A 19,446-nucleotide genomic window follows, 5' to 3' on the forward strand; every position below is an offset into this window, starting at 1 on the left:
AGAGGGTTTGCTCAGACCCTTTCGTGCCTCTCTCCAGCCCTTGGTGATCCGGGCTCTCAGAAGAGCATCTGTTTCCATTCAGTAGAGTAGAAGGTTCCTTCTTGGCTTAGCAATGCCTTCTGAGACCTCAGCCTGGAAGCTGGCTTGTTCAGTGGGCTGTGTCTCTCCCACCTTGGGATGCTGGGAGCGTCAGAGGCAGCTGAGCTGGGGCTGCTGACTTCCTGGGTGCCTGTGGGCTATGGGGTCTCTTACAGGAATGGAGGTCCTTTGCTGCACCAAGATATGCTGAGGGTGTGGGCAGAGATGTGTGCCCAAGGGGGCTCTTGCTCTGTGCCTGACTTCTGGGGGATCCCCAGGTGGGCAGGGCGGGGGGGGGGGGAAGCAGTTGCCAGCACTGCAGGGGGCAGCAGCATCATGGATCAGACTAGAATAAAAGAGACCAACAAAGAAATCAGATGATTGGAAACTGGACAAAATGGTGGCATGCAAAATTAATCTCCTTTTCTGAAGCTTTTTGCTCACCTCTCTACCCTCTAGATGCCTTTCCACCCACCTTCTTATCAGAATCAGTTCTCTGGAAAATGTCTGATAGTCTCATTCTGCCAGAGAACAGAGAATGGTAAAGCTGGGGGTGTTCCATACTCTTTGCATTTAATGGGAATCTCTGATCTAAGGAATTTCATAATGGTGGCATCCCAGGTTGTCACTTGCTGGGAAAGAAGATTGTTGGGGATGTAAGGGGGTATCTCAGAGGCATGAAGCCACTAAGGATGGTTTGGTACCCTCAGAGGAGAGGAAGGGAGTGAGGGCACAACCGGTAGAGCAAACATCTCACCTTCCGGACATTGTAGATCCAGTTGAGATAGGCTGTGGCCTTGGTGTACACTCCGGGGGTACTCGGCTCCCCACAGCCATGGCCCCAGCTCACGATGCCCACTACTTGCCACCGGTCAGAGAGATACATCAGAGGCCCACCGCTGTCACCCTGTGAGAGGCCAGAGCAGGGGCTGCTGGAGAGGGCAGGCAGGGCGGGGGTGGAGGGGTGGGCTTCTCCTTCCTCCCCTGTCTGCATTGGCCCATCTCTCTCCTGCTCTCCAGAGCGCTCTGCTGTTCCACCCCCACCGCTTGTGCTCATGTAGTTCTTGCAGCCTGCAATGCCCTTCCCTTTGGGGCAAAAGGGTTCTGGGGTCAAGTAAGTTGTGGGTGTGCTCTTAGCCCTCTCTCGGAGATCCACAACTTGGGCTCTAAGGGCTTCTGTGGTAAGGGAGCCTGATTATCTTTGTTTTTTTTTTTTTTTGATTTATTTTTTAATTAATTAATTTATTTTTGGCTGCGTTGGGTCTTCGTTACTGCATGCGGGCTTTCTCTAGTTGCGGCGAGCGGGGGCTACGCTTCGTTGTGGTGCGTGGGCTTCTCATTGCAGTGGCTTCTCATTGTGGAGCACGGGCTCTAGATGCGTGGGCTTCAGTAGTTGTGGCACGTGGGCTCAGTAGTTGTGGCTCACAGGCTCCAGAGCTCAGGCTCAGTAGTTGTGGCGTATGGGCTTAGTTGCTCTGCGGCATGTGGGATCTTCCCGGACCAGGGCTCGAACCCATGTCCCCTGCATTGGCAGGCAGATTCTTAACCACTGTGCCACCAGGGAAGCCCTGTGATTATCTTTGTTTAACCGAGTAGTTCCCAGATTTATTGAACCACTTCAGGACCTATTTCATGTCAGCCACTGTTCTAGACAATTGGGATTCAATCAATGAAAAGAAGATCCCTGCGCTAAGGGAACTTGGAATCACATGGAGAAACAGAGAGAGAGAGAGATAGAGAGGAGAGAGAAAGAGAGACAGAGAGAGACAGAGAGACAGAGAGAGAGAGGGTGAGGGGGAAACAAGCAAACAACAAAACAGACAAGGAAATGTCAGATAGTGGAAAGTGCACTTATTTGGGTGTCCTTCTTACCAGCTCTTATAGCCCCTGGGGCTTCTTGCCTCAGAACCCGATAACTCTATAGCTGAACTGCCTGTTTATTCACCCCCCCCCCCAACTGTGAGCTCCCTGAGGGAAGACGCTGTCCCCAAAGTTCAGCATTTACCTGACATCAAGTCATCAAGAGACTAAGAGATGCCTCGCGAGTGAAGGAATTTAATGACTGAGAAGCGGGTGGGAGTAGGGTTTGGGGTTTTAATGAAAATGCTTCAGAAAATCCTCTGGGTGGGTATGTGAGAATATATTCAGGGATTGGCCAGTGGGATGGGCTGAGGGGACGGTGCACCAGGGCTCATCCAGCATGAGATGGGTTTTCTCTAATGTAGTTCAGCAGCTTGAGGACAGCTGTAGAGAAAACAGACCTGGGGTTCCTGCCCTCTAGGGGCTCATACTCTTTTAAATGATGGGAAGTAAGAGCGGGTGGGGAGGGCTTCCCTGGTGGCGCAGTGGTTAAGAATTCGCCTGCCCATTCAGGGGACACGGGTTCGAGCCCTGGTTGTGGAAGATCCCTCATGCCGCAGAGCAACTAAGCCCGTGCACCACAACTACTGAGCCTGTGCTCTAGAGCCCGCGAGCCACAACTACTGAGCCCATGTGCCACAGCTACTGAAGCCCGTGCGCCTAGAGCCCGTTCTCTGCAACAAGAGAAGCCACGACAATGAGAAGTCCGTGCACTGTCTCCGCAACTAGAGAAAGCCCGCGCACAGCAATGAAGACCCAACATAGCCAAAAAAAAAAAAAAAAAAAAAAGAGCGGTTGGGGAGTGTAACATCATCTTTGCATGTGAAATATACATTTGAAATCTTTCTGCTTCTATCTATCTATCCATCCATCTATCCATCTGTCCTTATATCTTTATCTGACTATAGTCCTTCCCTCCCTCTCCTCCTTCCTCCCTTCATCACATACTGAGTGCCCACCATATGCAAGACTTCATGGGGGGCATTCATCCTCTGAGCTTTTTCTTCAGGGCAGATATCCCCTATCTCTATAATTCCCTCATGATCCTTGGAGGCCCCACCTGGCAGGTGTCCACACCGCCCTCCGGGATGCCTGCACACAGCATCTTCTCGGTGACCTCCCCCTGGTACGCATCCTCTGCATTGCACCGAGTGCTGTCAATGAGCTGGACAGATGCCTGCAGCAGTATGTCAGATATCTTCCCTGGAGGTTGAAAACACACTCACATACCCATTCTTGCCTTCAACCCCCAGCCCAGGATATTCTCTGGGTTGCCTGGTACCTTGGTGCTTGGACCTCCAGGATGGGTTTTTCTAAAGGATGGTCCTCCTTCCCATCACTTTCGGGAGGTGCTCACTTAGTCCTGTGGTTCTGAGCCTGGGACTTACCTCCGTTCTGTTCTGTAAAGCCCCATCCGCTGACCCAGAGTGGGGTGGCTGGAGTGAGTTCCTCGTCAGAGAAGGGCAGGCAGATGGGCCTGACTGTGCCTACCAGGAGCAAAGAGGAAGAGGGGACCCAAGGTTCAGGAGAGCCTGGCAGCTAAGCCCTCTGTAAGTGTTGACACCACGGTTTCTATAACATACATTTCATGGGATGTTAATAGAAGTGGCATGAAAAAAAGGTTCTGTGGTCAAATAAGTTTAGAAAATGTGATTAAACAAAATAAAACAAATTGCTTAAAAAATTAAAAAAACTTCTCATATCATTAATATACTAATGTGCTCCAGGAAGAGAGCTATAGTATAAAAATGTTTTCCAAACTTATATGAGAATGGAACCCTTTTTTACCCAAGGGACCAGTGTCCTGTGGAAGCTACCATTGGAAATGCTGATCTAAATACTACCCAATGTAAACATGAGTCATGGAACAGAGCTGTTCAAAGAATCTATGGGCTGACTTAACAGTAATGAGTCCCTGCCCCTGGAGGAGAGCAAATGGGCCCAATGACCCCTTGGCAGGGAGATTGTGCAGGCTCTTGCCATTGGTCAGGGTGGGGGATGGATTAGGTCATCTTTTAAGTCCCTCACAACTCCAAGATTGGATGAATCTGTGATTCTCACTTGAGGTGCTCCACGGGGAGAAAACAGACCTCAGAAGAATCTGGCAGGGGTGGGGTCGGGTGTCAGCTGATAGCTCAAGGAGGCCTCATGGCTTCCATGATGTTAGGCCGATACATTTGCAAGAAACAATAGGCAAACTGAGGTCTTGAGACGAGAAGTGATGTGCCCAAGGCCGCTTAGTGAATGAGCTAGTGGCGGGGTTGGACTTCTGTTCCCAGGTGGCAGCTCTCACCGGAGAATGTGAGCGGGAGCTGCAGCTTCACGAGGGCAATGTCCTGCTCTTTGGGGGACGTGATGTTGGGCTCAGTGATGAAGATCTTGGCCACAGGCAGGGAGGGGAAGTTGCCCATTTTGTCTGAGCCGGCCATCACCTTCCAGTTGGACACATCGAGATGCTTCCTGGGGACGGAGACAGTGCGGTTCAGGTCTGAGCCAAGCATGAGGAGGCTTTGCCAGAGGCTGGGTCCCCAGGGCCCTGGGGAGTGGGGTGTTGGATGCCGCTGCCTTGGGAGGTAATGATGGTGAGGGCAGGGGTGGTGGAGAAGGGGCAGTCTGAGGGATCGCAGGTCAGATTCTAAAGGAGAATTTGATCCTTTTCCCTGGTGAAACCTGCCCAAAGAAACTTCTAACTGGAGGGCTGGGGAAGGGGCTGTTCCCAGTGCCTGAGCTCTGGGTCCTGACACTCTCTCCTCCAGCGCTTTTTACTGGCCGTGTTACTCATGTGGTACTTGCACTGTGGTCCGTTCCATTGTGTACTTGTCTTCCTCCCGACACCAGACACAGCTGAGTGTGCAGGAGTCATTTTCCAGGGAAAGGTTTATAGCTTTTGTCAGATTCTCCGAAAAGGTTAAAAATCACAGGCCTGCACCGTGTGCTCCTCCAAGGCAGTGATGGAGTCTGATGCATGAGGGTACGTAGTACCTAGTAGGTACTCATAGGTGTTGAATGAATGAACGAATGAATGAATGAATGAAGGTGAAGAGGACCTGGAGCGGTCTTTCCCCAGAGGTATGGGCAGTCCTGTCTCTACTGGCCTGTAAGAGAATCTATCCTGTTTTTTTTTAAGTTTCTGAATATAATGAGGGAGTGGCAGTGACTCTAGACCTGGAACCCCTTCCTGGAAGACTGGCAAAAAGGGAGACAGTTCTCAGGACTCCAGGCAGATGAGAAGAGCTTTTGTGCAGTGAATGATATGGGGGTAGAGTGAGGACACTGGGAACCTGGTGGCTTCCCAGCTGGAAGGGAAGAGGTCAGCCTTGGTGACCAGCTCTGCTCAGACCCCCAAGGCCTAACAAAGGACATCATGTCCAGTGTCTCACTGTGGTGGCCACACCCTGGTGCATGGTCTTTAGGGGGAGGGGTGCGGTGGGGGAGGGCATTGGAAAACAAGTTGGGAGACAGGGGACCCAGGCACTCAGGCCCCTCTGTGGCTCTGACCCCCGAGGCGCCCTCGTGTGGGCCTTACCGGAAGCAGTGGGCTGCCGTGAGGATCCAGTGCGGGTCCAGGACGCTCCCTCCACAGATGTGTCGTTTGTCATACTGGATGCTGACCTGCCAAGGCCAAGAATCCACAGAGGCCATCTCCCCACCCACCACCCGAGGGACCTTCAGGCTCTCTCCGCAGGCTGGACTCAGTAGGAAGGAGGGAGAAAGCAGGAGTCAGACTCTTGCGAGTGGGGACTGCCTCCCCTTAGAGCCCCCAGTCTATCCTGAGCAGGGCCCTTAGGACTGGGACCGGGGGTTGGGTTGGGGTGGGAGGACCACGCCAATTTTGAATTATTCACAGGGAGATATTGAGTGTCCCAGACCACAGGCTTTCCCCCAATCTCCCTCTCCTTTTTTTTTTTTTTTTTCAGCTTTGTTTGAATTTAGGAGTTGATATTGTGAACATGGGCGTGTCCATTGTGCTGGGCGTTCATGACCTTCAAACTAAACAGGGATGCAGAATTATGAAAGTCCTGCCCAAAGGGCTGTCCCCAGCTCCTCCCACTGAGTAACAGTAAACAGACGCCCACAGCCTGCTTTGGGATTAGAGAGTGGGAAGAAAGTTCCAGAAATGGATCTTCCCATCCTTAACTCACCTTTCTCCAAGTCCCTTCCCCCTGCTGAGAGAGTCTCCCAATTTGACATCCTGTTCCCTCTTTCACATCCCACTCTCCTGGCTCTCACATCTGACTCGCAAACTCTTAAAAAAATCTCCAGTTCCACCTCCCCGTCCTGTTCTCAGCCTCTCCAATCCTTCTGGCAGTTGCTGCCACAGTGGTGGTTCTAAGGGGGAAAGGCTACCACCCTTTCTGGGCCTATGCCCGGTAGGGGCTTTTCAAATACCATCTAATTCCAGACACTGTTTTCTACATGTCACCTCACTCCCCCACTCAAAGCCCCTCAGCATCCCCCTTTGTCTGTAGGGAAGAGTTTAAATTCCCCCTTCTGGCAGCCTTCTGCTGTCCTTATATAAAGTTTCTGTCTAGCCAAATCGATCTGCTGCTAGCTCCCTAAAAAGTCTTTCTGTTTTTGCTCCAGGAAGGGCCTGTCCCTGAGATACTGTCTCCTCTCCTGTTTATCTAGATCACTGATCATTCAGCAAATTTGAATTGTGTGCCTACAGTGTCTCAAGGATGCTGGGAAGAGAGTGGTGGACAAGACAGAGAGATGGACATGGTCCCTTCCTTCCTGGAGCCTACAGTTCATTCTGTGATGTTTAGCCTGGGCACCTCCTCCAGGTCACGCAGTCCCTGGGGATTTTCCTCTCTTGGCATTTCCACAGCCTGCCTGGTTGTTGGCCAGCTTTTCTTGTTGACGTGGTTCGGTTTTGTCTTCTCAATGAGACAGAAGGCTCCTCAAGGGAGGGTCTGTGGCTTAAGCCTCTTTGTGACTCCAGGGCTGTTCAGCTTAGCACATTGAGTGATGTGAACATTCATTCATTCATTCATTGACCAGCCACCATGAGTCAGCCCTCACTCACCAGGTATCGTGGGGGTCACGTGATAATGACTAAGAGTCTTAGCATCCAACAAGGAAGCATGTACACTGCTAAACTGCAAAGGCAGCGAGGATGACCTTTCTCCTCTCAGGCGGCCCAGTTTCCGGCCATCCTGCCAGGCTCCGCTTGGTTCTCCCATGAGGCTGGTGGGATGAGCAGGGCCACAGTGCTTGTTTTGCCTTCTGATCTCCTCTCAGAGCTAGGGGGTCCCCCGGGATCCTCTTGGGTAGTCGGACTAAAGGGCTTCTTGGGAAGATGAACTTCAGAGAGGTCAGGTGAATTACTCAAGGTCACACTGGAAGCCAGCGGATCTGGTGCCCAGGTCTCCTGACCCTCCCCCCGCCCCACCCCAGGTGCAGCTCTCTCTGAAGCATGTCAGCTGGGACCACTGCTCAGCTTGGTACTTCCTGCACATGGCCTTGCACCTCTCTCTTTGCTCAGCCATTAGCTCCTGAGGACAGAGGCCTGGCGGTGCTGATACATTCTAACCGTCGGACGAATCTTTGCTAAATGGGATGTGGGTAATCAGATCTTGGACAGATGAGCTGATTGTGACAAAGGAGGTTATGTGGGCCCTGGCCAGGGGTGGGAGGGGGTGGAGGCCCAGTCCTGCCCTTTCCGGCTTTCCTACTCTCTCTCATGGGGCTGTGCGCGGACAGTAAGAGGGAGGGAGTTCTTACTGTCAACCACTTGAAGGAGCGTTACCTACAAGCCCAAGGCCAAGGGAGTAAGGTTGGGACAAAACAGAGTGACCCCTGGAGTCTGAGGGATTTAAGAATGAGGATGAAGTTCTTCTTCCCTGCTTCTTGCTGGCCCAGGACCCAAACCCTCAGAGATGGGGCGTACTCACCAATGCACTGCAGGGAAACCAGGGAGCCTGAGAGACAGGGGCTGGAAGGGAGACACAGGCGTCCTGTGGTTTCGGCTTGTCCCTTGGCTGGGAGGCAAGGACTCAGGTCTCCCAGCACTATTGACTCAAGTCCCCTCCCAGGACCCGGGAAATCTGGAACCTGCATGGTGGGGCTGTATAGACCCTGTACTTTCACCCAGTTCGGTGCGATTTAATGCAATTGGATTCTACAGCACTACTGATAAGCATCTACTATGTGCTGGGCCCTGCCTGAGTCACAGCCCACCCCGGGCTCTTAGCAGCCTGAGATGGAAGAGAGCAGAGGCTGGGGCAGTGTCTGCTGCACTGCGGGCTCTCCAAACAGAAGAGGAATGGGATTTCGATGAAATTCCAGGCAAATGATCATTCTGCTCCTATTCCTATCCTTTTCAAGATTTACTCTTTGACGAATAAGCAGCCCTCAGCAACATCCCTGAATGCTGAGAAGCCAGCATCCTCTCTGAGTCACTCTGCTGCAGGGTGACAGTTTTCCTGTTGGTGCCGGGCTCTGACTCGGGGTGGTAGGCACGGGAATGGTCCATTGACAGAGGCCGTGCAGCTTCTCCTCTGGAGAGTTGGAAATGTGGGGAGGGCTTACTCTGGCCTGGATGAGAGGCAGGAAGGACAAAGTGGCCTTTGGAATCTTGCCTCTTGGGCTTAATAGGGAACATAAGGCCATAGGAAACAAATTTGGTTTTCTTATTTGACTGATGAAAGGCCACCAGCTTGTGGACAGCACACTTTGTCCAGCTGCCCCTTGTATTAAAACAAAGAGTCAATACAGAAAACCTCTCAGAAATGTGATGCTCCAGCTTTTGGTATCTGACAGCCTGCCTGGCCAGGAGTTCTTTTTGTTGTCTGGCTTAAGTTTCCCTTGCTAAGTCTGTTCAGGGCGGGCTGGCTGCAGCCCCGATGGCATCGGCCTCATGTGAGCCTTTGTGGGCCAGAGGTGTCCTCTCACTTACCCATTTGAGTTTCGCACCTCAAGCTCCTGCATGTTCTCTGTGATTTTGACAACATCCAGGTCTTGGGCTGGGTCAATCTCCACGGCTCTGAAGGTGGGTTTGCTGCTCATGTTGGGAGGGAAAGAGAGGGAAGGAGAGATGTGAGCTGGGGCAGGAGTTTAGACCAAGAGGGTAGGAGTAGTCCCCACTCCCAGGAGAGGGGGCAGCAGAGAATTCTGGGTACGGCGTGGCAGGGGAGTGGAGGTGGCTTGGTCAGTGAGGGTGGTGACTGCTTTGCTAGATGACAAGGGATGGTCCCTTGGCATCCCAGGATCCAGCCCTGGGCACAGTGCTGATGTGGACTTGTTTTCTCAGGCAGGGAAGCCTGCTCCTGAACCCAGAGCCCTGGAGAAATGTTATGGATGTCCTTTTATAACTCCCAGCTCTGTCTCTATTCCAAATGTCCCAGCGGTTTCTTCTGGTTCACAGCGAGGGGAACAAGGAGGCAAAAGAAGCAGGTTAGCTCTCCCCTCACCTTGGAGGGAACTGAATGTGGATATGTTGCTCTCCAAACAAGGCATCTGGTCTAAATTTGGTAGTGGGGTACATTTATGGTCCCTCTGGAGGTAGGACAGGCCGAGATCAGCTTTCACATGCATCCAGACAAACATTTCTCTCATTTGGACCACTCTCCCTCTTCCTCTCCCCTAATCCATGCTTGTCTTTATCAAACCTAGGGTGTAAGTCTTCCCTCCTCCAGGAAGGTTTCCCTGATTAATCCCATCTTTCTGATGGTACCTGCACTGAATCTGCCTCTTTCCCATCTCTCCCATCCTTCCCCATCCAGCCATGCTATACAGAGCTAGTATAAACTCTGTATGCAGGCTCGGGTCAACCTGAGGCACTGGCTGACTGGCACATTCTCACATTCCCAGCCAGGAATCTGGCACTACCTGGATGACCCAGGCATGGCACCTGGAAGACTGAAGTCTAGCAGTGTGGGGTTTTGTGCTGAGAGCCCTCAGGACTGAGGTTCTTGTCCTGGCTCTGACACTAGCTTGCTATGTACCCTTGGTAGGTCATATTCCCTCTCTGGGTCTCTCTAAGCCTCAGTTTTCCTCTCTATAAAATGATGGGTGGACCAGATGATCTCTAGAGTCCTTCCCACATTGAGCCATCTATAGGGTTTTGTGGTCCTGGGACAAAAAGGGCCACGTAGCCAGGGAAATCTGAGACCCAGAAGGAGAGATCATGGTGGAAATGGACATTCCCAGGAGAGTTAGCCTCTGTTCACCAGTTACATCCTGATGAATAATTCTGCCCAGCTTTGATCTTGTAGAGCTCAAGAGAGAGATGGCTTGGTGCCTTAAAGAGCTCCAGAAGGACAGAAATTGCAGGAGCCTTTTACCTTAAGAGCCCCTGGAGACACCCTGGTTTCATAATCAAGCTGCAGCCTGCTATGCTGGTACAGCTGACGCTGCAGTTGGCTGGACTGCAGTAGGGAGGAGGGGGGGCTGCAGCCAGAAGGCTGGGCTGGGGTGGCTGCTGGGGGAGGGGAAACAGCAGGGACAGGACGTGCCTTCCCAGCTCTCCTTGAAAGTGAAGGTGGTAGGGTATCCTCTTCAGCGGGTACTGGATGTTGCACCCCATGGAGGGGCAGAGAGCAGGAGAAGTCTGATAACCAGACAGCAGAAGGGGCAAATAGGTCTGATGGATCAGTAATGGCTGCCTGCAGCACTTACTGAAAAAGGACCTTGAGGCTGCTCTAGGGATTGACGGAAGCGGGTTCTGTGATTGACTGATGGATGATGTCTGCTTAAGATTTATCATTTCTACCTAGTCTCTGTGTCCAGTTTCTCAGGATCCTGAAGTTGGGGGCTTGCCAGGAAGAGATTATCCCCTGTGCAACTGAATTCATGGGTTCTTTTCTATCCTCTCCAATTAGGCTCTGAGTGATCAACTGTCTCCCCTCCCCTCCCTTTATAAATGAAACCTCCAGAGAAGAGAGAATTACCCAACCGAGAAACAGAGATGCTTCTGATGCCCAGGAATTAGGGGGTCTTGGGCACAAATGCCAGCCCTCTCGCTCCCAGCTACTATCCAAGCAAGTTACTTACCTTCTTTGAACCTACTTCTAAAATAGATAGAATAATAACTACCTTTTTGGTTTTTGCCAAGATCAAATGAATATAAATATGTAATGCTAATTACCCTTCTCATAATTATATCCTTTTTCATACAGTGAAGATTTAAAACTGCTTTTGAAATTTGCTGAGAAAGCTGAGATTGCTGATGAAGGCCCAGTGAAATCAGGTTCATTTAAACTAAATTTTAACCAATGGGACTTTGAATAAGTAAATAAGACTTTTGTATTCTGGGGCAGGGACAGCGACTTGCCAAGCCAAGAAGGAGTGAGGATTGAGGAGTAAAGGAAAGGATTGCAAAGGAGCTTGAACTGTGTGTGTGTGGGGGGAGGGGGTGGCAGTGGGGGTGGGGGAGGGGGAGGGGTGGGGCAGATATCCTCTCTCTGGTGCCTCATAACCATCCTATGAGGTTGGTATTGCTTCCCCCAGTAACTCTTGTACATATTGAGGCTTAGAAGATTTAACTTCATGCTGCTCATAAGGGAAAGTGCTTCAAAAGCAGTTCTTTCTGACTCCAATACCTATATTTTTAAGGAAAGAGGGAGGAAGGAGGAAGGAAGGAGAGGAAAAGGGGAAAGAGGAAGGAAGAAAGAAAGGGAGAGAGGTCATGGGGTGAGGTGACAGCCTCCAGAGCCTTGGGCTGGGTACCTGTCATAGCCCATCTGCCCACAGGCTGTCTTGGCCAGAGCTTCTGTGAAGTTGTCGAAGCAGGCGGAGGCCCAGTTCTTTGTGGCCAGGTCCAGCACCTGCAGGGTGGATCGGTCCCTGGAGAGGCGGACTGGAAGGGGAGGAACCCGGGTCAGCTACGGGCAGGGACCCATTTGGCCTCTCTCCCACAGAATTCATCCTGTGACCAGCCCAAACCGGTAGTCCAAACCCTGCCAGGAACTGGGGAGCATCACAGAACACCAACCCTTTCAACCTCAAGGGAAGTTCCTCCATTTGGCTTTGCCAGATTGAGTCTCATTCTGACGGCAGCTAGGGTGACCAGATGTCCTGGGGACAATCTCCATTTTGACCTTTGCCCTGGCACAATTATTAATAGCTCTTTATACGTATAAGTTTTGATGATGTATTACATGGCTTCCCTACGCATAGTTCACACAGCTTGCCTAGCCTGGGAAAACTTCTCAAAGAGGAATGTTGCTCTTTTTCCATGTAAGGTCAGAGAGGGGAGTGCTATTGGCAGTAGGGTGGCAGGGCCCATAGGCATTTGACTTCTGATAAAAAAGAGCAAATACACAGGAAGTTACTCAGCCTTGCCCCACAAAAGCCCCCATCACCCGTGTCCTGGGCTGTCTTTTCTTTTCAGAGCCCAAGTAATAGGTGGATCAAGTTGGGCTAGAACAGTCCAAGAAAGAACATGGGTTTTTATGTTTGAAACATCTCAATATTCTTCAAAGGACCTAGCTCAGTCTTGTTCCATAATGTGTTACAATAAACACTTATCTAATGAATAGAGGGATCAATAGCTGGCTAACGGCCTTAATGGTCTCTTTCTAGTCCCCTTGAAATAATAGGTTTCAGAGAAAGGAGGGAACTCCCCAAGGTCATTCCATTCAGCACCCAGGAGCAGCAGGAATGGGGCAGGCTCACTTACAACTTCCTGTCCCCTCTGGCCCACATTTGTTCATCAAAATTTACTGAGTGTTTGCATGTTGAATATTGGGGACCTAGTAGACAAGACATGATCCTGTTTTTAAGAACCTTACAACGGGGAAGGAAAGTGACTAGTCAGGTGGCAGATGCTGTGCAGTGGACCAAGGGGACCTGAGTCGACTTCCTGCCCTTCCCACTCCCCTGGCCCCACAGTCCCTGGACTCACCTGTCACTGGAGGCCCATCGGGGAATTTCTTGACGCAGTGCTGCTCATCCTCCCCTGAGGCACAGTCCTGCTGGCCATCACACACCTGCCCCCTCTGGATGAAATGGAGGGGCTGCCCGCAGAGGACGTAATTGTCCAGAACCACCTTGACTGGAAAGCAAGGGCAGGGAGGGGCAGAGAGGGCTGATGGTCAAGCAGGCAGCCCAGGGGCAGGAGAGATTGTTTCCCTGAAAACATGCTGGGCCTGGAGACAGGCAGAAGTGGGTTCCAGGCCCAGTTCTGTCACTTAGGAGCTGGTGTCCTTGGTCCTGAGCCTCAGTTTCCTCATCTGTAAAATGGAGATAATAACATCTGTCCCATCCCTAAAGATGGCTGAGGAGTCAATCAAGATCATGTGTGGGGAGCAATTTAGAAACAGTCCCCACTAGCTTCTCAACCCCAAGTGTTGGCACAGTGCCTCTGAGGATGGAGAAGACAGCGCTGGGCCTGGAGTCTGAAGACCTGAGTGCTGGCTCTGCCACCTACTGTGTGAATTTCGACCAATTGCTTCCCCTTTCTGGGCCTCACAAGGTTGCAGAGAACGTTTGATGAGCTGGTGGTTGTGAAAGTGTCTCATCACTATCAAGTGCAGTTCTAGGATTTGGTGTTTTTATCTGGGGTTGAAAGACCCATTAGGAGGTTGGTGTTTTGTTTGTTTTTGTCTTCTGCCTCCTGACTTCAAGATTCTATTGCTCCTTTGCTGTCTTAGATGATGGGAAGGAGTCTAGTGTTTTTAAGTCCTCAGAAAATGCAATATAGCTTTGGAAGTTTTAGCCACGGCAATCAGAGAAGAAAAAGAAATAAAAGGAATCCAAATCGGAAAAGAAGAAGTGAAACTGTCACTGTTTGCAGATGACATGATACTATACATAGAGAATCCTAAAGATGCTACCAAAACCTACTAGAGCTAATCAATGAATTTGGTAAAGTAGCAGGATACAAAATTAATGCACAGAAATCTCTTGCATTCCTATACACTAATGACAAAAAATCTGAAAGAGAAATTAAGGAAACACTCCCATTTACCACTGCAACAAAAAGAATAAAATATATAGGAATAAACTTACCTAAGGAGACAAAAGACCTGTATGCAGAAAACTAGAAGACACTGATAAAAGAAAGTAAAGATGATACCAACAGATGGAGAGATATACCACGTTCTTGGATTGGAAGAATCAACATTGTGAAAACGACTATACTACCCAAAGCAATCTACAGATTCAATGCAATCCCTATCAAACTGCCACTGGCTTTTTTCACAGAACTAGAACAAAAAATTTTACAATTTGTATGGAAACACAAAAGACCCCGAATAGCCAAAGCAATCTTGAGAAAGAAAAATGGAGCTGGAGGAATCAGGCTCCCTGACTTCAGACTATACTACAAAGGTACAGTAATCAAGACAGTATGGTACTGGCACAGAAACAGAAATATAGATCAATGGAACAGGATAGAAAGCCCAGAGATAAAGCCACACACATATGGTTACCTTACCTTTGATAAAGGAGGCAAGAATATACAATGGAGAAGACAGCCTCTTCAATAAGTGGTGCTGGGAAAACTGGACAACTACATGTTAAAGAATGAAATTAGAACACTTCCTAACACCATACACAAAAATAAACTCAAAATGGATTAAAGACCTAAATGTAAGGCCAGACACTATCAAACTCTCAGAGGAAAACATAGGCAGAACACTCTATGACATAAATCACAGCAAGATCCTTTTTGACCCACCTCCTAGAGAAATGGAAATAAAAACAAAGATACACAAATGGGACCTAATGAAACTTAAAAGCTTTTGCACGGCAAAAGAAACCATAAACAAAACAAAAAGATAACCCTCAGAATGGGAGAAAATATTTGCAAATGAAGCAACTGACAAAGGATTAATCTCCAAAATTTACAAGCAGCTCATGCAGCTCAATAGCAAAAAAACAAACAAGCCAATCCAAAAATGGGCAGAAGACCTAAACAGACATTTCTCCAAAGAGGATATACAGATTGCCAACAAACACATGAAAGGATGTTCAACATCACTCATCATTAGAGAAATGCAAATCAAAACCACAATGATGTATCACCTCGCACAGGTCACAGTGGCCATCATCAAAAAATCTACGAACAATAAATGCTGGAGAGGGTGTGGAGAAAAGGGAACCCTCTTGCACTGTTGGTGGGAATGTAAATTGATACAGCCACTATGGAGAACAGTATGGAGGTTCCTTAAAAAACGAAAAATAGGGCTTCCCTGGTGGCGCAGTGGTTGAGAGTCTGCCTGCCAATGCAGGGGACACGGGTTCGAGCCCTGGTCTGGGAAGATCCCACATGCCGCGGAGCAACTGGGCCCGTGAGCCACAATTACTGAGCATGCACGTCTGGAGCCTGTGTTCCGCAACAAGAGAGGCCGCGATGGTGAGAGGCCCGCGCACCGCGATGAAGAGTGGTCCCCACTTGCCGCAACTGGAGAAAGCCCTCGCACAGAAACGAAGACTCAACACAGTCATATATAAATAAATAAAAGAACGTGAATTTCTTAAAAAAAAAAACAAAAAAAAACTAAAAATAGAACTACCATATGACTCAGCAATCCCACTACTGGACATATACCCTGAGAAAACCATAATTCAAAAAGAGACATGTACCACAATGTTCATTGCAGCGCTATTTACAATAGCCAGGACATGGAAGCACCCTAAGTGTCCATCGGCAGAAGAATGGATAAAGAAGATGTGGCACATATATACAATGGAATATTACTCAGGCATAAAAAGAAACGAAATTGAGTTATTTGTAGTGAGGTGGATGGACCTAGAGTCTGTCATACAGAGTGAAGTAAGTCAGAAAGAGAAAAACAAATACCGTATGCTAACACATATATATGGAATCTAAAAAAAATGATTCTGATGAACCTAGAGGCAGGACAGGAATAAAGACGTAGACATAGAGAATGGATTTGAGGGCACGGGTGGGAAGGGTAAGCTGGGAGGAAGTGAGAGAGTAGCATTGACATATATACACTACCAAATGTAAAATAGATAGCTAGTGGGAAGCAGCTGCATAGCACAGGGAGATCAGCTCGGTGCTTTGTGACCATCTAGAGGGGTGGGATAGGGAGGGTGGGAGGGAGGCACAAGAGGGAGGGGATATGGGGATATATGTATATGTATAGCTGATTCACTTTGTAATACAGCAGAAACTAACACACCATTGTAAAGCAATTATACTCCAATAAAGATGTTAAAAAAAAAAGCCAAGAAAAAATTGTAAAAAAAAAAAAAAAGTCCTCAGGGAACAGATATTTCCATACTTTCCAAACTGTCCTGGCTCCTCCTGCCTAACTGAACTCTCCCTTGGCCTGAAGCTCCCCTCTGCAGCCCAGCATCACCACCGGCTGACCCTAGGAGTGGTGGTAACAAGGCTGTTGATGGCCCTGCTTATCACTGCTAAGAGCTTTCCTTGCATTGTCACCTGGAATCCTGACAACAACTTTAGGAGGCAGGTGCCATTATGAACTCCCGTTACCAATAAGGAAATGGATGTTTAGAGAGTTAGGGTTTATTTCTCAAGGCCACATAGCAGTCAGGTGTTAGAGCCAGGATTTCGATCAGTGTCTGTCTAGTTCTAAAGCTCTTTGCTGCCTCTCCACACCTTCCCTGAAGGAGCTCAAAGTGTGATCTTATGGCCCCAATGCTCCTGGTTTGAGAAGCAAGGGAGAAAGAGCAGGTCAGTCAGATATTTCCTGGACTTTCAGAGTTTGGTTCATGGTCAGGAGCCTGGGTGAGGAGGGGTCCCTCCTGCCTCCTGGGGTGAAGCCAGGACACAGCGTCACCAGTTGAGCCCCCAGAAGCCAAAAGGTTGAGGGAGCCCAACCCAGGATGGAAGTTCACGTTACCTCCTCTGGTTGCAGAACCTGGGGGTCCCGGGTTGGAAGCTGCACAGGGCCTTCTGGGACAGGGAGAGCCCGACTCTAAATTAAGTACTTGTACCTGCCTTGGATCACCCTGAACCTGGTCCTGTCTTCTCTCTCCACTATGGCAGGGCACGTGCTCAGAGAAGGCAGGCTCGTCTTAATATCAGTCTGAGCCAAACTGGCCTACGACAGTAAATCCGCTGATGCCGCTGCAGGCCCACCACTGCTTTGGGCCAGCCAAGGTCAAGAGGAATGATTTGGGGTTATCTGCATCTCACGTCCTGATAGGGCGCTCAGGGATCTGGGTGGTGTTTGTGTTGTGTATCTGCATTTCCACCGCCACGAAGTAGAATTGGACCTGCCCAGTCAGGGCTTGGGGACCTGTCCTAGCCCTGTCCTCGACTTCCACACCCCCTCTCTGCCTCAGTGCCCAAGTGGAGAATGAAGCGTTGGACCGGATGATCTCTGAGCGTCCTCCAACGAGTTGAAGGCTGCTGCAGCCTCCTGGAAGGCCGTCCTGGCCTGGTGAGCAAACACATGGCCTCGGCCACATCTCTACACACTTGGTGATGACCTACGCTTTTGCACAACTTGGTTTTTATCCAAGTACTTTACACACGTTACCTCATTGGGTCTCTGATATCCCTGTGAGGGAGGCAGGATGTTTTACAGCTCAGGAGACTGAGGTTAAGAGAGGTTGAGGGACTTACTCAAGGTCACATAGCAGCAAGAAGGGGCAGCGCCGAGATCCCCGACCCAGGTGTCCTGATTCCTAGTCTGGTCCCCTCAGCTCTACTTTCTGCGTGAAAGCTGCGGTCAGTAGCCTGCTGTGACTATGGGGGTGGGTGAAGATGGGGACTTAGTCACAGGATGTGCGGGCTGAAAGGGAGGGACTGTGGGAATCGGGGCTCGCTCAGTTTACTCTTCTTTGCCCCAGAGTGGCCTGCCTGGGATAACAGTGGGTCTCAGGCTCCTGCCGTGGTGAAGCCAGAGCTCAAGGTGGGGAGAGGTGCTGTCTGCCTGGGCATCTTCCCTGATGCCTCCTCCCCGCCCCCCTCCTCATAAGCAGACATGCTTCCTGCTCCTCACAGCAGGGCTGCGGACCCACCCAGCTCTCTGTCTGCAGGCTTGGGGAGGAGCAGGCAGGGGGCGTGGCGGCTGTGCCCGTTGCCTGAGTGGGTTTGTAACTGGTGCAAACGGTGCTTTCCCCGCAGAAGAAATCATCTGGGATAGAATCCATCTGGGTAGATGGGGGCTGAGTTCATCTCCCACTCACGCTGAGAGGAAGGCTCCCTTCAGAGCAGGGGTGGATGCAAAGCTCTATGCAGATCACCTGGCCTTGACCCTGCTGGGGTGGGGAGCGCTCTGAGGTGAGGGCAGGGGAGGGGTGGGTGGGAGCTGCCACTTGCTGTAGGGGCGGAGGGGGGGCGGTAAGGAGGCATGGGGGCCGGGGTGAGGGCTGCCACTTACTGAGGACGGCCACAGCCGTGATGGTCAGCAGGCTCAGCAGTGCTGCGATGATGGGGACCCCCACCTTTCTGAAGGTCTCCAGGGAGGTGCGGGATTTGCGCAGGGGGGTGACATCTGTGAGGGGGAGGGGAAGAGCCTGCAGTCAGTACTCGGAGGCCACCCCTGCCAAGGCCCACAGCTTCCCCACCCTCTGGCCCCTGGTGCGGAGCCCAGGAAAACTTCGGGGACCGTTTTGGTTGGTGCTGGGGTTACTCCTGCAGACTAGGCTTAGCTTCCTCAGCATAGGGGCCCCCCACTTCCTTTCATTTACCCAGGCTTGTCCATCTTTCACAGGTGCTCCTCTAGCCCATGGCACCTTCTCTTTGTCTTGACAACCTGTTCTAGGATGTTTCATCCCGTCCAGTCTGACCTGCATCTGTCCCAGGAGAGGCACGTACCCTTTCCCTTTACTATCATGTATCCTCTTTCCTGACTTATCTTTTGATTAAACTACAAGCTCCAGGAGGGCAGGGGCTGCCAGCACAGTATGTGCTTAGTGGAAGCTTAATAAATACTTGTGAATGAAGGTTGACCTAATGGCCTTCATCTCCAACTCAGTTCAACACACAGCCAGTCCCTAGAAAGGTCCTGTCTTTAAGGAAATTCCAATCTGGGGGAAGAGGCAAACAGGGACACAATTGCCAGTGCCACCAGACACCATCAAGGCACTTAAATGGGCCTTTCTAGGTGGAGATGGGAGAGGGAGGAGTGGGTCCAGCTTGGTGAAGGCCTGGGTGTTGGGAGCTGTGAGCTGCTGGTGTGCCTGGGATGTAAGGTGGGTAAGAGCATGTTGTGGAAGCAGGGCTGTCAAAGTCAGCTTGTGAAGAGTCTTGACTATCATGCTAAGGGGTTTGGATTTTATCCTGAGGGCAGTGAGGGACCATGGAAGGCTTTTAAGCAGCAGAGAGATATGATCACACTAATATTTAGAACTATGACCCTTTCATCAGGGAAGAGATGGACTAGAACAAGAGTCTGGGGTTCGGGAGACCAGGAGGGACCTACTGATGTCTAAAACAGAGGCAATAATAACTATATTGTCCACGTCACGTGGCTATCCAAGGAGATGGAACATGGCAAGGCTTTAAAAGATTAACTTCTCACAAAGTATCAGGGATAGGCTCTTCGGTGTCCCCTCTCCTTGCAGGCAATAAGCTGGGGAGACTAGGGCAGGGGACTTCTCCAGGGAGAACTAGGGCAG

At 50.4% G+C, this 19,446-nt stretch overlaps 1 protein-coding gene across 1 annotated transcript; it reads right to left on the reverse strand.

Annotated features, from left to right (window-relative positions):
* Positions 1–368: 368 nt before the first annotated feature.
* On the reverse strand, positions 369–18,320 carry TMPRSS4 (transmembrane serine protease 4). The gene is given in 12 exon segments (XM_059929299.1): positions 369–424; positions 836–985; positions 2,999–3,141; positions 3,327–3,425; positions 4,232–4,398; positions 5,465–5,624; positions 7,833–7,873; positions 8,837–8,938; positions 11,608–11,737; positions 12,785–12,934; positions 18,207–18,272; positions 18,275–18,320. Coding segments are annotated over 12 exon segments (1,266 nt in total). The 3' UTR covers positions 369–412.
* Positions 18,321–19,446: the final 1,126 nt, after the last annotated feature.

The sequence above is a fragment of the Balaenoptera ricei genome, chromosome 8 (assembly GCF_028023285.1).
Source record: "Balaenoptera ricei isolate mBalRic1 chromosome 8, mBalRic1.hap2, whole genome shotgun sequence".
Lineage (NCBI taxonomy): Eukaryota > Metazoa > Chordata > Mammalia > Artiodactyla > Balaenopteridae > Balaenoptera > Balaenoptera ricei.